Source organism: Lissotriton vulgaris, chromosome 8 (assembly GCF_964263255.1).
Source record: "Lissotriton vulgaris chromosome 8, aLisVul1.2, whole genome shotgun sequence".
In the NCBI taxonomy this organism is placed as follows: Eukaryota; Metazoa; Chordata; class Amphibia; order Caudata; family Salamandridae; genus Lissotriton; species Lissotriton vulgaris.
The window spans coordinates 614,594,445-614,614,448 of NC_141696.1; the positions used below are offsets into that span (position 1 = coordinate 614,594,445).

At 48.2% G+C, this 20,004-nt stretch overlaps 1 protein-coding gene across 1 annotated transcript in view; it reads left to right on the forward strand.

Annotated features, from left to right (window-relative positions):
- Window positions 1–20,004, forward strand: part of IMPG2 (interphotoreceptor matrix proteoglycan 2) — a 904,006-nt gene that overhangs the window by 790,797 nt on the left and 93,205 nt on the right. Inside the window, exon 18 of the mRNA XM_086934482.1 lies at window positions 19,667–19,855. Coding sequence (XP_086790608.1) covers window positions 19,667–19,855 — 189 coding nt within the window. The remainder of the gene's footprint in view (window positions 1–19,666; window positions 19,856–20,004) is intronic.

Below are 20,004 nucleotides of genomic sequence, written 5' to 3' on the forward strand. Positions count from 1 at the left end.
GCATGGTCCGACAGTGAAATGTCGGAGATAGTGGCCGTCAAAGAATCTCGGGTCAATTCAAGGGAAGTAAAAAGATAATCTATACGGGAGTACGTCCTGTGGGAATGTGAATAAAAGGAATAGTCCCGGGTTCCCGGATTGTGGTAGCGCCACACATCCACGAGTCCCATGTCTGTGATCTGCGCTCTAAGGGCAGAAGACATTGCTCCCGCGCCATTGAAGGAAGCTCCCGCTCGGTCCAACTCCGGGTCCCACACTAGGTTGAAGTCCCCACCTAGGATCGTGTGGGGATCGCCTGATTTAAACTGGTCCCGCAGAAGCGCTTGAAGGTATTTATCCTGCGACTGGTTGGGCGCATATACACAGCCCAGGGTGAACTGTGCGCTCCCCAGCTGCACCGTGGCTCGGAGGAAACGCCCGTCAGCACTTTTGTAGGGTTTCGTGGGTCCCCGTCTAAAGCCAGCCCTGCAGAGGATTGCCATCCCTGCCGTTTTAGTGTCAGTGGAGGCCCAGAATTGCGTGGGGTATCTAGGGTGCGCCATGCGCCTGGTATCCCCCCTCAGAAGGTGCGTCTCCTGGAGGAGGATGATGTCAGGGGAGTGATGCAGGAGATAGCGCCATACCTGGTTCCGCTTATTGGGGGAGTTGAGCCCTTTAACACTAAGTGACAGGACCTTCAGGGGTGCGGGGATGTTTGCCGTCATCGCACTAAGGGGGTCGGGCCGCGCAATCATCCTTGGAGCACCTCCCACCTCAGACAGGGCAGCGACCGCTTCCCCCCGCCCCCATCGCGCCAGCACCCGCGGTTCCCACCATGCCACCACACTGCAGGCGTGGGGAGGAAACCAGAGGAAAGGGCAGCGCGAGAAAAAAGTAGGAAAAAGAAAGAGAGTAGGAAAATAAAGAGTGCAGAGAAAGAACATAACCATAACAGGCCAACGGGGCCACAGTACAGTGTCCCAGGTACCGGGCATCCTCTACCCGAGGGTTCGGATGAACACAGGAATGTCACTTCCTACGGGACAAAGTGAGGGTGCGGAGATCTGAGAGGGAGAAATCTGGTCGTCCCGCTGCCCGTCCACCCCGCTGTCTCGGGGAAGTCCGGGGGCAGCAAGAGCCGGGACTCCGTGGAGGCACTCAAGTCTGGGTCAGACGCCAAGAGGGCACCAAAGCTCGATGTTGGGGGTCAGGGCCCGGAGAGGGCGGAAGCCACAGGCCGCTCCCTCTGACCCCCCATGGGGGGGGGGACGGAGGCGGCCCACGAGGGAAGAAAAGGCCCCCATCGCCATCAGCAGCAGGACAAGGCCACCGTGGCGTGACAAGGCGGACCCAAATGTCCAGAGGTCGAGTGCAGTCTCAGAGCAGCATAAGTCACATCGTTCCTAATCAATGGTCTTCTGGAGTTGGGGGACGATCCTCTCCTTCAGTGCCAGAGGCGAGGAGCTGGGAGGCCTGCTCCTCGCGGTCGCCCTCAAGGGAGCGTATATGCGCAATAATGTCTTGCTTGGCCTGGGAAGTGGAGCAGCTATCCACCGGAGGTGGGTTCGGCGATGTCTGCGCACCGTGGACCAGTCCGGGCGGGGAGGGGCTCTCTCCGGGCGGTGAGAGCGGGATGGGCTGTGATCCGGGGATTCCGGCATGCCAAGCAGTTGGGCCGCCTCTCGGTAGGACCGGAGGGCCCTGCGCTTGTCCGAAAGATGAGGGCAAAGGGGTGTCCCCACTGGTAGGAGATGTTGAGGGCCCGGAGTCTCTCAGTAATCGGGCGGAAGACCTTCCTCCTGTGGAGCGTGGTAGGGGCCAGGTCTTGGAAGATCTGGATCTTGTGTCCTCCGTAGCGCAGCTCCGGGTTGTCTCTTGCCGCTTTCAATATGGCCTCCTTCTCCGTGAAATAGTGTAATCTGGTGACGATGTCAGGCAGGAGGCCCGCCTTGCCTCCCACTCCAAAGACTCGATGGGCACGATCCAGGTGCGGTGGGGAAGCGTCGCTCTTGCCCCAAACCTCGTGTAGGAGTTGGGCTACATAGGCCATGGTGTCAGTCCCCTCTTCTCCGAGCGGCACTCCCCGTATTCGGAGGTTATTCCGGCGTCCCCTATTTTCCAGGTCCTCCTGCTTGATCTGGAGCTGAATGTGCTGCTCCTCGAGGGTCGCCACCCGCTGCCATAGCTGTTCCAGATCTTCGGTGCGGGAGTCGACCGTTTTTTCAAGGCCATCAACCCGATCGCCCAGATCAGTGACCTCCTTGCGCAGCTCCTTGACACATGAGTGGACCTCCGATCTGAGGGACCCAATTTCGGTTTTTAAGGCAGACATGAAGGAGGACATGAAGGCCTGAGTCACCGGGGGGAGTCGGCAGGAGGCCGGGACTGCCCCCCTGACGAAGACGGACCCCCGGAGGAAGGCGGCGAGCCCGCTTTGCCCCACATGGTCACCGATGTGCCCTTGGTCGTCGCCGCTGGCGGGTCTGTCTTGCCCCCCCTGCCACGGGTCATAGTCCACTCCGGGTGCACAGCAATGTGAAGTTTGGTGGTCCGACACTAGCGGCCCCCGGTCCGCGCAGATAGAGTGTCCAGTAGAGGCCCCCTCAGTCCGCTGCTTAGGGGGGAGGCCGCGTGGCGACGGGCAGCACGGGGGAGTCCAGCTGCGGCGGCCTGTCCAGGTGCAGCGTCGTTGTTTCTCGAAGGCACCAGCAGCCCAGCAATATAGGGCGCCAAACCGCAGGGCAGAAAATGGCGGAGAGCCGCGGAGGTCCCCGCTAGCAGGGCTGTCCCGGCAGTGTTTAACAGTTCAGCAGGGATCTTGTGTGCAGGGGGCCGCGTGAGCAGGCGAGGTGTCCCTCCACCTCGTACGGGTGTGTCGCCACAGGCAGCCGACAAGGGGGACAAGATGGCGGTCGGCTCCGCAGTAGGGCCCCCCCGATTGCAGGACACCGCCGGTGACAAACAGGGGGGGGGGTGGTGCAAAAAGGGCTGCTCACCGGAGTTGTCCCGCGGCGGTCAAGAGATCAGGAGCCGGGTCTCGCAGGGTGATGTCCTCTGGCGACTTCTCCAGGCTCGGCCTTCTGTTCCCGCCAAAGCCGGGGCCTCTCCCGGTTACAGCGCCCGGGCAGCTTCAACGCCCTCCGGCAGGGGCGGCCCGGTGACAACAGCCTCGATAGAGCCGCCCAAGCAGCTATCCGTCCCCAAGGGAGGGGGTTCCGCCACAGTTGGGGCACAGGCAACCTCCGGCGCTTTGCCAACGTCGATGATCGGCCCCGCTCTGGAGGGGCTGGGCCAGGCGTCTCAGCGGCAGACCCGGCAGGAAGATGGCGGCCAGGGGCCGATCGCGGAGGCCCCGGGGCTCCGGGCGTCTTCAGCGGGATCCCCAACAGCCAGGACTCGCTTCAAGGGTACAGTGCTGGTAGGGCTCGCAGCACACAGGGGGTCCCCAGGAGAAAGAACCCCCCCGGACTTCGCAGAATCAGGCTTATTACACAGCAGGGGACGGAGCTCGCACGAGACGTGTCCGCTCACATCGCTGTCTCGGCCACGCCCCCCCCCAACCTTCTTTGAAGATAATATTTTTAAGTAAACTTGCATATAATGCGCATTGAAGTGATAGTTGATGTTTGTATGCCTCTGAATGTAGGTGACTGCTTTCATGTAGCTGTTGAATAGTGTGGGTGAAAGTATTGTGCCTTGAGGGTTTGATGAGTCAGTGGAAGTTGACAATTTTGATTTTCTGACTGCAGTTTTCCAGGAATAATAAACAACCACTGGATGACTGAGCTGTTTTGGTCCATTGTTTCTTCCAGTATTGTCAGAAAGGATTCATGGTTCACTTTGTCGAAGGCTGCCAACAGATCTAAGAGAATGAGGAGGCAAGATCTGCCTTTATCCAAGGTATAATGAGAAGCATCAACTATCTTTAGGGTTGAGGTGTTTGTGAAGTATTGCACTCTGAAATTGATCTGAAGGTCAATCAGCTACTAATTGTTTTCCAGAGGAGTTTAGCTATGATTCTGCACAGCTTTCTAATTCCTTCACCAGGAAGGGTGGATTAGTTAAGGAACAATAGTTGTTTAGGTCCCTGGGTCCGCTCCCTATTTTGTATTAATTTAGGAGTCATGTGACTTGTCCTCATTCTAGGTTGTCTGTAACGGTTCCTTGTGCAAAGTATGAATGTATGATCCTCATCATCCACACTACTAGCAGTGACCCCTTTGTTTCTTTCAGAACAGATGACGGTGTGGGTTCTCAAGCATTTCATGATGGTCTGGTTTTGGTGATGATGCTAAAAATGTCGAACTGGGTGATTTCTTTGAATGTCGGCCAATGGGTCTCTAATATATGGATTAAGCCTTTGCGTTTTAGCTACCTTGTTGTGTGTGCGAGGGAATGCTCAGTCTTTTCACTCTTTTCTTGAAGAAGAAACAAGTTACTTACCTGTAAATTTGGTTCTCCAGTATTGGTAACTTTCATAGATTCTCATGGCTTGTATCATTCCCAGTCGTCGGAATGGGAGCCTCGGTTAAAAAAAAAAAAAAAAAAAAAAAAATATATATATATATATATATATATATATATATATATATATATATATATATATATATATATATATATATATATATATATATATACACACACACACATAGACAGATAAACCATAAGAGGTACAAAAGAAGAAAAAAATTGACCTAGGCCTCATATTATTTTGTAGCTTATAGACTTCCTTATGTTAAAAAACCCAAATTGAGCACCAACCAATCAGCTCAGCCTCACCCTCTGGAACCTTCCTGAGAGAGCTCAGAGCCTCAGATTATCTTAGCCGTTGCATAGCCATAATAACATCTCCAAAAAGGGTGAGCTTTCCCAGGGGAGGTGGGTGGGTGCATGGGAATCTATGAAAGTTACCAATACTGGAGAACCAAAGTTACAGGTAAGTAACTTGTTTCTTACTCCAGTATTGAAACTTTCATAGATTCCCATAGCTTGTATCAGAATACATATCAGTAAGCATGCTTAGCAAATTTCGTTCATCAATTGAAAAGTAACACCATACAATATGTCATAAAGTCAACATACTGTCATAAGACGGTTAGATAACGGCTTAAACAACAAAATGTGAAAGAACAGGAAGGAGGGTAGAAAGGAAATCTCACCGCTCACTTGAAGAGATTCCTCAGGACTGCTTGACCAACAGCAGCATCTCCCCTATCAGAGGAGTCCAGGCAGTAGTGCCTTGTGAAGGAGTGGGCACTGCTCCAGGTGGCCGCTCTGCAGATGTCCTTAATCGATACTCCTGCAAACAGCGCAGTCGAAGATGAAATAGATCTCGTGGAATGTGCTTTAACCTGTCCTTCCAATGGCTTCCCCGCCGCCTGGTGGCAAAAATGGATTGCAATAGAGATCCATCTAGAAATCTCTTGTTTTGATAGAGGAGACCCCTTTTGTGGGGCCCCAAAAGCCACAAACAGTTGAAGTGATTTTCTAAAACAAGCAGTGCGTTAAAGATAGAATTTTAAACATCTTTGGACGTCTAGAGAATGAAGTGTCCTCTCAGCCGGAGTCGAAGGCCGAGAAAAGAATGAATTTAGGACCACCGGTTCATTCAGATGAAAGTCCGTAGGAACCTTCGGAATAAATTTGGGGTTCATTTGAAGGATCAAGCTATCATTTTTGAACTGCAAAAAAGGTTCCTTGATGGTCATAGCCTGTAGTTCCCCCACTCTCCTTGTGGAGGTAGGAGCGAGGAGAAGGGCCACCTTCCATGACAAGAATTTTAAGTCAGACTTATGGATTGGCTCAAATCGAGGTCTCATTAGTTGAGCCAGGACCCCGTTCAAATGCCATACAGGGGTTGGAGGCCGGACTGGCGGAAACACACTAAACAGTCCTTTCTTCAATTGTTGAATGACTCTTGCCGACAAAAGAGAAGGACCCGACCTTGTCCTTCTATATCTGGGGATTGCCGCTAGGTGGACTTTGATGGAAGAATGGGCAAGGCCCGCATGTGCTAATGACAAGATATATGACAAGAGTTGATGCGGAGCTGACGAAAAAGGGTGAACTCCTTCTCGCTGACACCATAAATAGAAACATTTCCACTTTGCTTTATAAGTCTTGTTCGTGCTAGGAAGCCGTGCCTGAGCTAGGATATTCCTACATTTGGCAGAAATGTCTAAATCTCGGAACTCTCTGTGCTCAGGAGCCATGCTGCCAATTGAAGCGAGTTCGGGTTCGGGTGTAGAACCTGGCAGTTGGACATCGACAGAAGAGACTGGCTGGACCGTAGATGTATGGGATGGTCCTGCGACAGAAGGAGGAGTTCTGTGAACCAAAACTGGCGAGCCCAGGCAGGAGCCACCAGAATCATCCTGCATCGGTCCATCTTCAGCTTCCTGAGGACCCGAGGGATCAGGGGAAACGGAGGAAAGGCATACACAAATGCGCTGGACCAAGACATCAAAAGCGCATTCCCCAGCAATCCCAGATGGCGTTCCCTACTTGCATAAAACCGGCATTTTTTGTTTGTACCCCAGCGGGCAAAGATCTCCATGACCACGGAATCGTCCAATTCCCACTTGTGAGAAGTCGCTTTTAGGCGGCTTAGTGTATCCACTTTTGTATTGCACACACCCGGGAGATGTTCCGCCACGAGCGTGATGTTCTGTGAAATTGCCCATTCCCACAGTAGCTGAGCTTCCTGGGAAAGCTGCGGCGATCTTTTGCCTCCCTGTTTGTTGACATATTGCATAGCTGTGGTGTTGTCCGTACGCACTAGGATGGAGGAATTTGTTATCCTTGGAAGGAAAGCCAACAGAGCCAAACGAATGGCTCTCAGCTCCAGAACATTTATATGAAGACGACGTTCCACTCGCGTCCAATGCTCACTGACTTGGAGATCCTGCATGACCGCTCCCCAACCTTGAAGGGAGGCATCTGTTTTAATGATGTGAGGAGCCGGAGGCATCCTGAAGCTGAGACCCACAACGAGGTGAGATTCCTTTATCCACCAGGCAGCCGCCAGTCTCATTTGTAGGGTGACGGTGACCTTGTCGTTGAACGAACCGTCCACTTGCCTCCACTGAAGGTCTAGCTGCTCCTGTAAGGGTCGCATTCGCAGCCTGCAGTGCGGAATCAATTGAATACAAGAGGAGATTGACCCCAGAAGAGACTTGTACATCCTGACCGATACTGAATGCTTCCTCCGAAGCAGACGGGCCGAAGAAAAGAGTTTGGCTTGTCTCTCTTTTGATGGGAAGGCTTTGCAGGAATGTGTGTTGAGAAGTGCGCCCAGGAATTTTACCGAATTGGCAGGCCGAAGGACCGATTTCTCCCTGTTGAGCCGGAAGCCTAGCTGGTCGAACAGATGCAAACATGTATCTACTGCCCTCGTTGCTGCCTGATTACTTGGAGCCTTCAGCAACCAGTCGTCCAAGCGCGGGAAAACTTCTAGAACTGCCTTCTCAGAAACGCTGCCACCGGGGCCAGCACCTTCGTGAAAATCCCCGGCACGGACCTTAATCCAAATGGGAGCACCCTGAATTGGAAGTGACTCTTGCCCACTGTGAAGCGAAGGAAACGTCTGTGAGCTGGGTGGATCGGGATGTGGAAGTAGGCATCTTCTAGGTCTAGCGTTGCCATAAAGTCGCCTGAATTCAGGAGGCGTAAGATGTCCTGGAGTGAGATCATCCGAAATGAAAGTTTCACGAGATAGGTGTTGAGCTCCCTTAAGTCCAGGATCGGACGCCACTTGTCCTTTGTTTTGCGAATCAGGAAAAACCTGGAATAGAAGCTTCACCTCTTTGCAAATGAGGGACACGTTGGATCGCCCCTTTTTGAAGCATTTGTTGAACTTCCAATCGCAGAAGGCTTAGATGTGTCGAATTTGTGGCGTGGGGAACTCTGTATGGTGGAATATCCTGGAACTCTAATGTGTGCCCATGACGGATGATGTTCAATACCCATTGAGCCGATGTTATCTGTTCCCAGCTGTTTAGATGTTGTGAGATCCTGCCGCCCACTGGTGACACATGGGGCGGAGGAACAGTTGGCAGAATCAGGAGGCTGCTATTGACGCTTGAAGGCGTCCACGTGCAGCTTGGCGAGAGAAAGATGATGATTGTGATTGTCGCTGAGAATACTGATTAGAGTACTGCGGTCTGTACGATTGCGACTGCTGAGAGTAGCGTTGCTGTTGGTAACCCCCTCTGGTCGTTGTGAAGCCTCTTCCCCTTGCTCCACGGAAAGGTGACCTCCTATACTGCAGGGTGCCCAGGGACCGAGCCGTCTCTGTGTTCTTCTTTATTCCCTGTAGAGTGTCATCAACATGCTTCCCGAACAGCATGTCTCCATCAAAGGGTAAGTCCAGGATCCTGTTCTGGACGAAACTAAGTCGCTCGGAACCAACCCTGCCTTTTGAGAACCGCTGCTCCACCTAGAGCGCGGAAACCGGTGGTCGCGTTGTCCATCGCGCAATCTATTATCTCCGATGAGGAGCGTTGTCCCTCCTCCAAGATCTTCTGGGCCTCAGCTTTGGGATTGTCAGGAAGCTGGTCCAGGTAGGCAGAAACGTCGCTCCACATCTGACGCTCCTAACGACCCAAGATTGCTAAGGCATTGGAAGCCCTGACCAGCAAACTATCTATAGATGAGAAACGCTTCCCAGTGTTATCTAATCGTCTTCCATCCCTGTCAGGTGGAGCTGTTAGAGGAGCCAAAGGGTTGCGTGACTTCCATTGAGCTGCTTGTGATATAACCGAATCCGGTCTTGTGTGACCAATAAAGCAAGCTGGACTGGTATCCGGAGCCTTAAACTTTTTCTCCAAACGCAGGAGAACAGGAAAGACCGTAGCCGGCGTCTGCATCACCTTCCTTCCCTCTTCCCATATGTGGTCCACGATGGGAATGGATCGAACGGCCTTGCGATAGGGCTCTTTAAAATCTTAGATAAAACAATCTGACGAACTAGAAGGCATGGCGAGCTTAAGACGCGAGGTGGCCCTATCCATCATGTTGTGAAAACCTCCCACATCCGCCGGAGGCGAGTCTATCAGATCCGGTACTGGGGATGCCGGGTCCGGAATTACGTATTTGTCCCATTCAACATCAGGATCTGGGGCCTGAGTATCTCCTTGGTCCTCATCTGAAGAGTCTACACGCGTAGGCTCCATCTGCTGAGGACCCTCTCCAGTTTCCTGCAATTGCGGGAGTGGCAAAGACGGAGCAGCAGATAATACTGGTCGTTCCTGCATCTGCCCTTCAATCGGGCACGATGCATCTCTGCGCAGATACTCCTCCAGCATAGATGTAAGTCCTCAAGCAGAGTGACCGGCATTGAAACCATTCCCCGCTGATTCGGTGTTTCCTAGTATGGACACGGTATTGTTGTTGCTGCTGCCCATAATAATATTCATTGTCTGACCCAGAGTCATGATATTTGACTTGCAATCGGGATGGACTATAAGCATCTCCAAAGACATCATCGTCCTCCTCAGAGTACTCTTCCTCGTTGAACAATAGGGCCGGAGGCAATCGGGTTACCTTCCTCGGTGAAGTCATATCCGGAGTAATTCGCCTTTTCCTGGAGATCTGTACCTTCACAAACGCCGACGGGGTTGTCGTCGTCGACTAGGTCGTCGTGGTCGACGTGGTCGTCGTCGACACTGGTCTCGTCGACGATGTTGTCGTCAACGGTGACATCCTCGTTGTAGTCGACGATACTACCTTCGTCAACTGCAAATTCTTTGTCAACGGCAAAGGAGATGAAGTCGTCGACGGTACACTCAACGACGATATGGAAGCCGTCGTTGACAATGTCTTAGACACCTTAGCCTTGCCAACTGAAGAAGCCTCAACAGCTGGTTTCTTGAAAAGCTTGGAGACTTCAGCCTGATGGGGTGGCCCAGCCGAGCCATCTCCCCCTTTTCTTGTCTTTGGTACCTGAGGTACCGGCCCCTCCCTCTCCTTTTCACTTGCGTGAGGAGATTTGCCGGGCCCAGGCTTGCCAGACCTGTCAGAGATCCCATGCACAGCCTTAGAGGGGGGTTCAGAAGAAACTGACGCAGATGACCTACCCCTCTTTTGTGACCGTCGTGAGGAAATAGATGAAGAAGCATCCTCATCATCACTTGAAATTACACCATCTCTCATCTTTATCTTCTGCAGCCAAGTCAATAGACACCACTCACGGTCACGCAGGGTCTTCGTAGAAAAGGTCCTGCAGATCTTACAGTCCACCACATTATGGTCTGGATATAAGCAGTATATACAGTCTTTGTGCTTATCCTGAGCAAAAAGTCGTTTTTTAGAACAAGTGGCACAAGGCCTGAAAAGTCTTTTCTTTTCCTTGTCAGCCATCTAAAAGATTCCACAAACAAATCCTGTTAAGAACAGTAGAAAAGCACCTCAAGAAGAAAACTAGAGCAGAGCTCTAAGGAGACTCCCTATCACCAACGTGCAGTAGAAAATCTGAGGCTCTGAGCTCTCTCAGGAAGGTTCCAAGAGGGTGAGGCTGATCTGATTGGTTGGTGCTCTATTTGGGTCTTTTTACATAAGGAGGTCTATAAGCTACAAAATAATATGAGTCCTAGGCCTAATTTTTTCTTCTTTTGTACCTCTTATGGTTTATCTATCTATGTATATATATATATATTTTTTTTTTACCGAGGCTCCCATTCCGACGACGGGGAATGATACAAGCTATGGGAATCTATGAAAGTTCCAATACTGGAATAAGTTTAAGAACTCCTCACATGTTTTTCAACACGTCAGTAATTGTCATTAGGCTCAGCATTCTGGCATTCTTTAGAATTTCAAAATGTTTCTTTGGTTAATTTTTAGCTTTGTTCATTACCCTATTTTTAAATAAGGATTTTGCTTCAAAGGTGTGTTTTTGTGGCTTATTCTTATTGATCAGAGTATGGACAGTTTCTTTGTCGGAAGGTTTCTCCACCATCATCATTTATTCTTTCTTCCTTTACTCAGTTTCATTGAGAAGCATGTCTAATGTTTTGCTTTTTTGCATTTTCAAAGTTTTAGGAGCAAGCTCATCTATCATCCTTATTACGATATTATCATATAGGTTAGTGAGGTCATTTGGGTTTAATGGTCCTATCATTGTACTGGTAGAATGGAGTCTATCATCAGTTTTCTTTCTTTAGAAATGAATCACTCCAGCATGGCTTCTTTTCAGTGAGTAAGTGATGTACAGACTGCATGAAATGGTTACTGTTTAGGCAAGGCGATAGGAGAGGCGTTATAGGATCACACCAATGCAGATTGAAGTCTCCAAGAAGATGCTATTGTCTAACTTGACCTCGCTTTTCATGAAGAGACATGTCTGTGACAATAGGAGCTGCATAAACCAAAGTAGTAATACTCTGCACCTGTGCCAACCTTCCTAGAACTGCATGAATTCTAATTGTCCTGGATCATAGGTTGGTTAGAGGGACTCCTTTGACAGTCAAAGGGATCATTAGACTCCCCTGGACTAGTGGCACTAGTCCCCTGAAACAGCAAGTAAAAACAAAGTACCGTAACTTAAGAATCGTTCGCCATCGGGCCCTCCGAGGGATCACACGGAAGTTGATGGACAAGTGCATTGAGGAAAACGTAATCCCCACCTGCCCAAAGTTTAAGGCAGCTACCATGTTCCCCAGGACATTGAAATAACTTTCTACTGTGGGTACTGCTGCCAAGGTTTGTTGATTGGCAGCCAGGCAATCACCCCTTTAGTCAATGCTGAACCTCGAGGGAACACCGCAAAACCTTCATACGAAGTCAGCAGTCACTTTGTTGTCAAATATTTGCTGTTTCCCACCAGCACTGAGTAAGCAGTAAAATCAGCTCTCCTGCAGCTTTCTCTTCAGCACCAAAGACGGTCAGGACAACTCTGCACCCTGGCTTCTAGAGCCAGGTAACATTTAACTGACTGTCTGGGCTTGGTCCTGGGGCCCGCATCACCTTTAACATCCTGGGGTTTCTCTCAACTTGACCTGCAAGTGACCGATTGTCACTCCCATCTTTTCCCATTGACTGCAATGCAAAAGTTCTGCAGTAGTGAATAGCTGGGATTTAGGTTTTTTCTAAAATCCATAACTCTGGGTATATGTATCTGATCTGGCTTGCTTTGGTGTCTAAATCAAGACAAAAATTTGTTTTTTTTTCGTAAAAAGGTGTCATATTTCTTTTGAGTCATGCCAATTACTTATTGTCCATGTTGGCACTCTGAAATGCTTAGCACATGTTCCTCTAGTAAAGCCTGACTGCTGTTTGTCAGTACCAGGATTGAGCTAAGGATTTAATATTGTGACTACAAGGACCATCTTTGGGGTTTTGTGAAAGTATTGCATGACGAAGCTGTGAGAAGTTAGCCTGGTATATGATGTTCACTATTCTAGTGAGCACCTTGCACCAGTCCAAACAACCCTTATGGTGATGGTTGTAAAGTCAACCTTATAGACCAGCTATCCTAGGGGTAGCATGGACAAAGCAGTCTTGGGCTAAACTCAAGAGGGCATGTGAAGCCAGCTGTTTTACCATATGAAATCCCTTTAATACCAAATGAAAGGATACCACACAGGATATATATTCATAATATATATGTATTTATTTCTAAACAAACCCCTGAACTTGTTTTGCGCTTGTACTTCTGTGCTCATAAAAAGTAACTTAATAGAATAGACAAAAGGTACACAAATATGGATAGGCCGGGGTGGCCCGCTAAACCATATACTAAGAGAATGGTATAAGTACCACGTCACGAACAATGGTAAGGCCTAGGGCCTTGGGAATCGCTGGGGCTACACTGGACTAAAAATGGTTAGGGAGCAGGAGGCCCACGGGATGCTTGTGCAGTGTCTAAAAGCACACGAGTTCACACATAGAAGTCAAGGGGTGCGTAAAAGTAATAAAGTTAAAGATTTAGGAGTCTTCCGACTGGAATAGAACGTAACCACTTGAAACTTGGACACTAGGAGTTTAAACCTCTACAGGAGCACCGTAGTACTTGTGTTACCTAACCCACAGGAAGCGGGTGCATAGGTCCCAAAGTGTGTCGGGTTTCGTCGTGGAGATCTATGGAGCCTTGGAGAAAAGATGCTGCAGGCGGCCAGAAGAGAAGAGTCCGGGTGGATCCAAGGGTGAATCGAAGATGTAGAAGACCTGAAAGCAGAGGGGACAGAGTCTGGGTCAACAGCCAGTGACCAGGACGGAACCAGGCGATGTCCGGAGGCGATCAGGTGCTGATGGGAAGCTTGTCTCTGCAGCCACGTGGACCAGGAGTCATCGACGATGACCAGGAGTTAGGCACGGACTGTCCCACAAAGGCTCTCGCTGTTGGCGGTGTCGGCTTCAAGATTGGAGGCAACAAGCCTTGGCAAAGGCAACCCATGCAGGATACAATGTAGGCTTCTTACTCAGACCAGCAAGGTCTGAGGGGCTGCTTCTTTTGAGAGAAGCAAGGGCCAGTCTGGATAACGAAACCAGTGGTGGAAAATCAAAATGTCATCGCCAAGATGGCCACTAGCCAACGGGCAAGTGACCGGGCAGACACATAGAGCAGGAAAATGCAGAAGGGCCCCACACAGAACTCGTGGAGGGTGCAGGGCTGATCTTCGGCGCAGATGCTGCTCGGGGCTAGGGCTTCTCAATTCCCAATGCACAGCTTCGAGGAGGCCTCGGGGGCTGCACAGTTAGCAGGTCGCAGACTTTTCAAGATGGCCGGTCCCACGTCTCTCGTCGCCTCCACGGGTCTCAGCTTTGCAGGGACTGTGGATCGGGCTGTTGGATGTCTGGGAATCCGGTTCTTGTCAGGCTCTGGGCTCGGGCGGCGGCAAAGCAAGTCATCGATCGCTGGATGGTGCCTGCTTGTGCAGGGTGGTCACTCCTTGACGCCAAGGGAGATTCTTCAGTCGTCTTCTTCCAAAGTAGAGTGATGAAGGTTCAGAGTTTCATTTCAAAATTTCAGTCAGGATAATCTAAAGTCTCTAGACTCAGCTCCTACCTATATACGAATCTTAGGGGCTGGAGTACCTGCTATGTCGCTCCTATGGGTGGGACCAGGGAAGAGGGTGGTTACACCCCTTTCCCTTTGTCCAGTTTCACGCCAGAGCTGGGGCAGGGAAGCCCCAGCACCGGTTTGAACTGGACTATGCATGGGACACCTTGTGTGTCCCAGGCAGTGTCTCAATCCTTTTAGCCCTCCCTGTCCCAATACACAAAGTCCTGTCTGGGGTGGTGCTAGCACCTCCCAAGGCAGGAAACCTATTGTCCAAGCCTCCCTCGCTGGAAGGACTGCTACCCCCGTCGCCAGAACTGGCGAGGGGGTAGTATTCCAAATCGTATGACACCTTACTCGACATGTTTTGATAAATCCAAACCATAGTTAGCATTTAACCGGGAGGTTCATAATGCACTCAAGAGTATATGGTATGGCAATATCCTAGAACAGCTATAAGGACATGGTTCCTAAAGCTGCAGACAGGCTCAGCTCATGCTAGAGCCCCCTCTCACATAAAACCAAGCACTCTGCCTCCAGGGTTGTTAAGGCCTGCCATAGGAGCCAGGGGTGGCAACAGATATGCTGCAGCCCCTGGTAGGCCTTGGATGCACCAATGCCCTAGGTACCTATGGTACACTGTTCAGGGGCTCATAAGGAGATCCAGTATCCAATCGCTAATGTACCTAAAGTACATTGTAGTGAATTTAGAGAGAGAGCAGCTGGGCAGTGGGTCTCATTAGCAGGACCGCAGCCACATTAAGTCGAAAACCAGTGAAGCAAAAAGCAAAAATTCGGGTGACAATAGGAAAGCAGATCCTACTCTCCTACAGAAGCCTAACCAGCATAACCACATACTACTCCACCTCACCTCTCTACAATCACCCAAAGGGTTACAATGTACCCTGAAATTGAAATGGATCACAAGATGAACAGCCCTGTAGTTGCCTGTGTGACGGCTCAATACATGAAATTATGCATTGAGCAAGTGGTCGAAATGTTGGCATTATAAATAAAGCACTTGGATTACGAACACCCAGTTGAAGGAAAGGGAATGTCAGCACCCTGCCCTTCTTTTGAGGTGTAGGTGACTTATTATTTTAAAGAAACTTTGTTACAATACAAACACTGCAAGCTTAACTTTCAGAATGTGTCTACTTGTTGAATCTCATTACTTTTACTGCACCACATGAGCACTTAATTTGTCATGATAGCACCGACATATACTTTTTTTTATTTTCTCAAATGATATTGTTGAAATAAATTAGCCAATACATTTTTAATGGAACATTGAGCTTGGTGGTCTTCATTCAATGTATTGAATGCAAATTATTATGGAGGAAGAATTACTGCTCTCCAAACATAATTTTCTGAAGCAATTTTGACAGAACCACTTCTGATCTTACTTATTTCTACCCCGGAACTGCAGAACACAGTGTTTCTCCATTATCACAACTGTGGCACAGTAGCCTTTCCTCCAAGCCCTCTGTCCCTTTGCCTGATTTATGCAGGCGAGTGTTGGCTATGTCAGATATGGAGCCTACTCTGGCTCCATTATTGACATACTACTCTGATTACTCGATGGAGTACAGGCCATCTGAATTTTGACAATTCTACTGACCTTCCTCAGTTTTCACTCTCACTTACCACTGTGAAAAAACTGTCGGAAGGGTCATTGGGAATGTTTAAATGACCCCCACACCATTGGAGGCAACTCCCATGGTATTGGAGTCATTAGTCTTTGTATTTTTCAAAAATAAAAATCCCCTTTTGAGATTTTGTCCTTGGAAAACACAAAAACAAGTTAAAACTTTGATGGACTAGTTGGTGAAAACTGTTGACCTTCTCTCAATCTTTTACCACATTGACAGGAACTGCCATGATGGTGGTTCCTGCCAATGTTCAGAGATATCCGTCTTGCCAGCAATCAATGCACAAAAGTAGAGCTTCCAAATTCTGCATAGATAATAAAAGCTATGGGAAGTGGTGTACAATTTGACGTGTATGCATCTTAACTGGCCTATGCCAGTAGTCCACATTTTAGGATTGTACTCACTTAGTAGCAACAAGTTCTCCTGATCAGAAATTTCACATGGCTCAGGTTTCCTCTTCTTTTAGTCCATGTGAAGGCATTAAATCAGGTGGAATGTGGTTCTTGGTATGATTATGGGTGCCGTTTGAGAAACAAACAGCTTTCTTGTCTTTAATTCTGTGTGGTTCTGCTGATGGTCTTTAGGATTCTGTATGCATTCAAAAACCTAAGTGACTCATGAATCCAGATACTTTTGCATACATTTAGTCTCACAATGCTAGAGGATCTCTCTACTCTTTTTGAATGGAAGGTACAGGGGTTCTTTTGTTTCTTCTTTTGTTATGTTATAGCCCTACTTTCTCTCATTGTAAGTGTGTGGATAGGCAGCCTTACTTCTTTTTCATTAATAAAAAGAGAAGTCTGTCGTACTTAGTCATTAACTCATCAAAATCCTTTTAAGACTAAGCCCCCAATGCATAATGTGTAGTCCAAAATGGCTGAGTAGACTCTCACATTACATGAAATAATGTTAGAGTCCGGATGACAGGTGTGCCCTGTTCTCCTTTCATCCTGCTTACTCTTTTAGTAAAATATAGACTTTGTGGGGGTGATACCAAAGTATTCTGTGCATTCAGCATGCCTTGCTGTCAGTTCACGGCTGCTGTGCTATGGTGTGGCTAAGTCTGCTGAAGCAGATGATCAGGCTTGTTTCTCTGCCTCATGACGGCAGCAGCTGGTAAGGTGGCCTGTCTTAAATAGTCTTGGTGTCCTTCAGATTTTGCAATGGATTGAAGAGAGTTCACAGTGAGCCCCATATCTACCATTTCCAGCCTACAAGTGGGTGACAAGATGAGTGTAGGCAGTGGGTTGCCTTGGGCCTACTATGGAATTCTTGGGCCCTGTGATTGCTCCATCTTGGTGATGACAGCAAATGCAATCTTATGCTTTTTGGGGGCTCAATCCCTCATCATTCTGCCACTGAATGGTTTTCCTAAGTCCACTTCTTATGAAAAAGATATTCGGCCACAGGCAATTTGCAGGTGGAATGATTAACCATTTCATGGCGAAATCTGGTAGATTCACATATATAAATGGAGACCTTTAGTTTGCATTTTAAAAACTACAGTAGAGTTCCCATTGTTCTTTTTTCAACTCGATGGGCTACCTACTGCAATTATTAGATAGTTTGTGTATTGGCTATATTGGTGTATTCTGCCTGGTTTTAGCCCAAGTTGCTCTATGTCTTGAATAAACATTAGGATACTATGATCTGTAAAAAAAGTATCAAAAAACTTACCAACACCCAGGCCACAATTAGCTCACTGACGCTCATTAACTCTCTAACTCAGTCATTAACTCATTCATTCAGTTCAATAACTGCTGTGGGACATTGTTCACATGCACCGAGGTGCAGCATTCATCACTGGTAACAGTGCCTTTCTGAGAAGACCTGCCCACCTACACCACCCTTGTTTCCTTTGTTATAGGAGTGTCCTTGGTGGATAAAGAGGAGTTTTTAGACCATGGTCAAAAACAATCTTTTTCTAGAGTCTTGCCTGCTGTGTCATTGTGCCAGGGCTCCCTGGTGCAGTGATCAAGATTGATAGCTAGCTCTACCCTTCCAGGCAGTCTTGGTGTTCTACCTCTCCCCATCTGATTTGAACATTCACACATTATGGTGGTGTTTAAAGGCTATGGCCAGGGACTCTAAACACATAAAAGGTGATGAGAGGGATGCTTGTGATAATTATAACCAGGGATAATTGCTTGGGGGAGCATTCCAACCGATCGTACATTTACCCACCATGCCACCTCAGTGTAGGCCCGCCATATGCAACTCAGTCTTGATGCTGTGCAAATAAGAACAGTCTCGCTCCAACTGCCAAGCCAGGTCTTCCCTGACCTGAACTAGAACACAAGCAAACCAAGACCGGTTTTGCCCTGATTTGGGCTCATCAGTCAGGTGTATCTTAGTTCCAGTGAGCATGGGGCCCACTTCTCGGAATACACTTGCCACTTAGGCCGGTACAGCAAACACACAAAAGGTGCAAAAGGACATACCACTGGCAATCGCTCTGGTAGCATTCAAACCCATCATCCAGCCATCTGCATATCAGTATTGGCCCTGCTCCATTAAGAACAGTCATGCTATGTGGCCTTGGTCATCCTCTCTCCTTCTAAATATACATAGGCACACCGTCATGGGGCTATAGTGTATGGTCAAGTACTCTCCATCTATGCATTCCTACCAACTGTTTTACAATGCGCCTTTGCTCCAAGCTGCAGTATCCATTACAGGTGTGTCATCCATATTGGATGGTCTTGAAAACCTACTATTATGTAATGTGCATGTGGCTATTGACCTGGTCCTAAGAATTTAGTAAGTACTCCTGGTTTTGGTGCTAGTGTTGAAGGATCCACTAGCATGCCTCATCGCCTGTCAGCCATCTCTACATTCCCATATGTGGAGGAGCATTGCACTACTGCTCCAGATTACTCCTAGGTACATTGTTTTTCACTTCCTGGGTGACCTCATCCACCTCAACTTACCTGCTTCCATCTGCTCATATGTGTACTCAGCTGAATTCATGTCCCTGGATCTTGGATTTCCTTTCTCAGATGTATCCATTTCTAGATCCCTTCCAGCCATGAATATTATGTTAGTGCCTTCTGGTGCAGTGACCTTCACCATATCACAGTGTAATATTTGCTCGACCTCCCTCTCTGCTTACATTTATATTTGTGCACAATAATTTCAGAGAAATACTGGCCATGGTTTTGGACTTCCTATTTCCCATGCCTTCTGCTGCAGGCCATTTGCAATAGTAAACAAATGTGGACCTGGGTGCAGGGATGAACATTAGGCCTTCTTCTTGCTAGTCAGCAGTCATACTGTCACCTTTGTTCTCCTCCATCCATGTCCTAGCAGAGTCCTGTAGACCAGAATCTAGTACTTTCAATCTCTAAATGACTGCATGCTACAGGAATGACACCTGTGCTCAGGTGTGCACAGATGGTCAGGGGGAAGCTATTGTCATCTTCCCATCCCATCTTTTTATTCAGAAATTCAAGCTAAAGCCTAGAGATTGCTAATCTGTATGTGCTACAGGAACTCCAGCAAGCTCTTCAAGGTACCACTCTGTTTCTGATCTTCATCCCTACTTTCTAGCTACTTTCCGAATTCTACAAACTTAAATGTTTTCACAAACTGGTTCCAGGATATGTGGTAAACTGTGATTTTCCTTTGTGGGCATGACAATAAAGGCAAACACACAAACACACTCTCATCTAACATAAATCTTCACTCAATGGGCAGCAGACAAATCCGTCCATCAGTCCAAAGTTCTTTTTTTTTTAATGCTTCCTTAGTGTACCTTTGGAAACAGTAAACATATTATGGTTTTGAAATCCCCCTGGGTAAGATTTTTAGTATAAACATCTGTCCTCTGGAATCCTACAACTATGAAATTGATGGCTAAACAGGCCTTCTTCAGTTCTGCAAAATACAATCACAGCCATTAAAAGGTACTGTTGTATTTTCAACTATCTGACATTTGAAGACGTTTTTGTCTGCCTATTGAGCCAAATATTTTGCCTTATAGAGCCTAATCTTTTGCCTTTTCCTTTCTCTATGTTTCCCTGGTTTATGATTTCAGATGCCGTGTAGGTGAAAACTGGTGGTACAGAGGAGCACATTGTGAGGAGTATGTATCAGAGCCTCTTGTCGTTGGGATTGCAATTGCTTCCGTACTTGGCTTCCTTTTTGTAGCATCAGCAGTTATCTTCTTCCTGGCAAGGACTCTTAGAGGACATAACACAAAGAGTGACAAAGAAGACTCTTCCGGGTAAGCACTGCCTCATAATAGAACTTGGGATGGTTCTTCTGGCTTTTGGTGACAAAAACAAATCTGTGAAGTTTTGGAGAATCCGCTTTTGATTAAGTCCTACAATATCTGAGAATGAGTTGTTCTGTTTATTTTCAGGAACTAGAAAA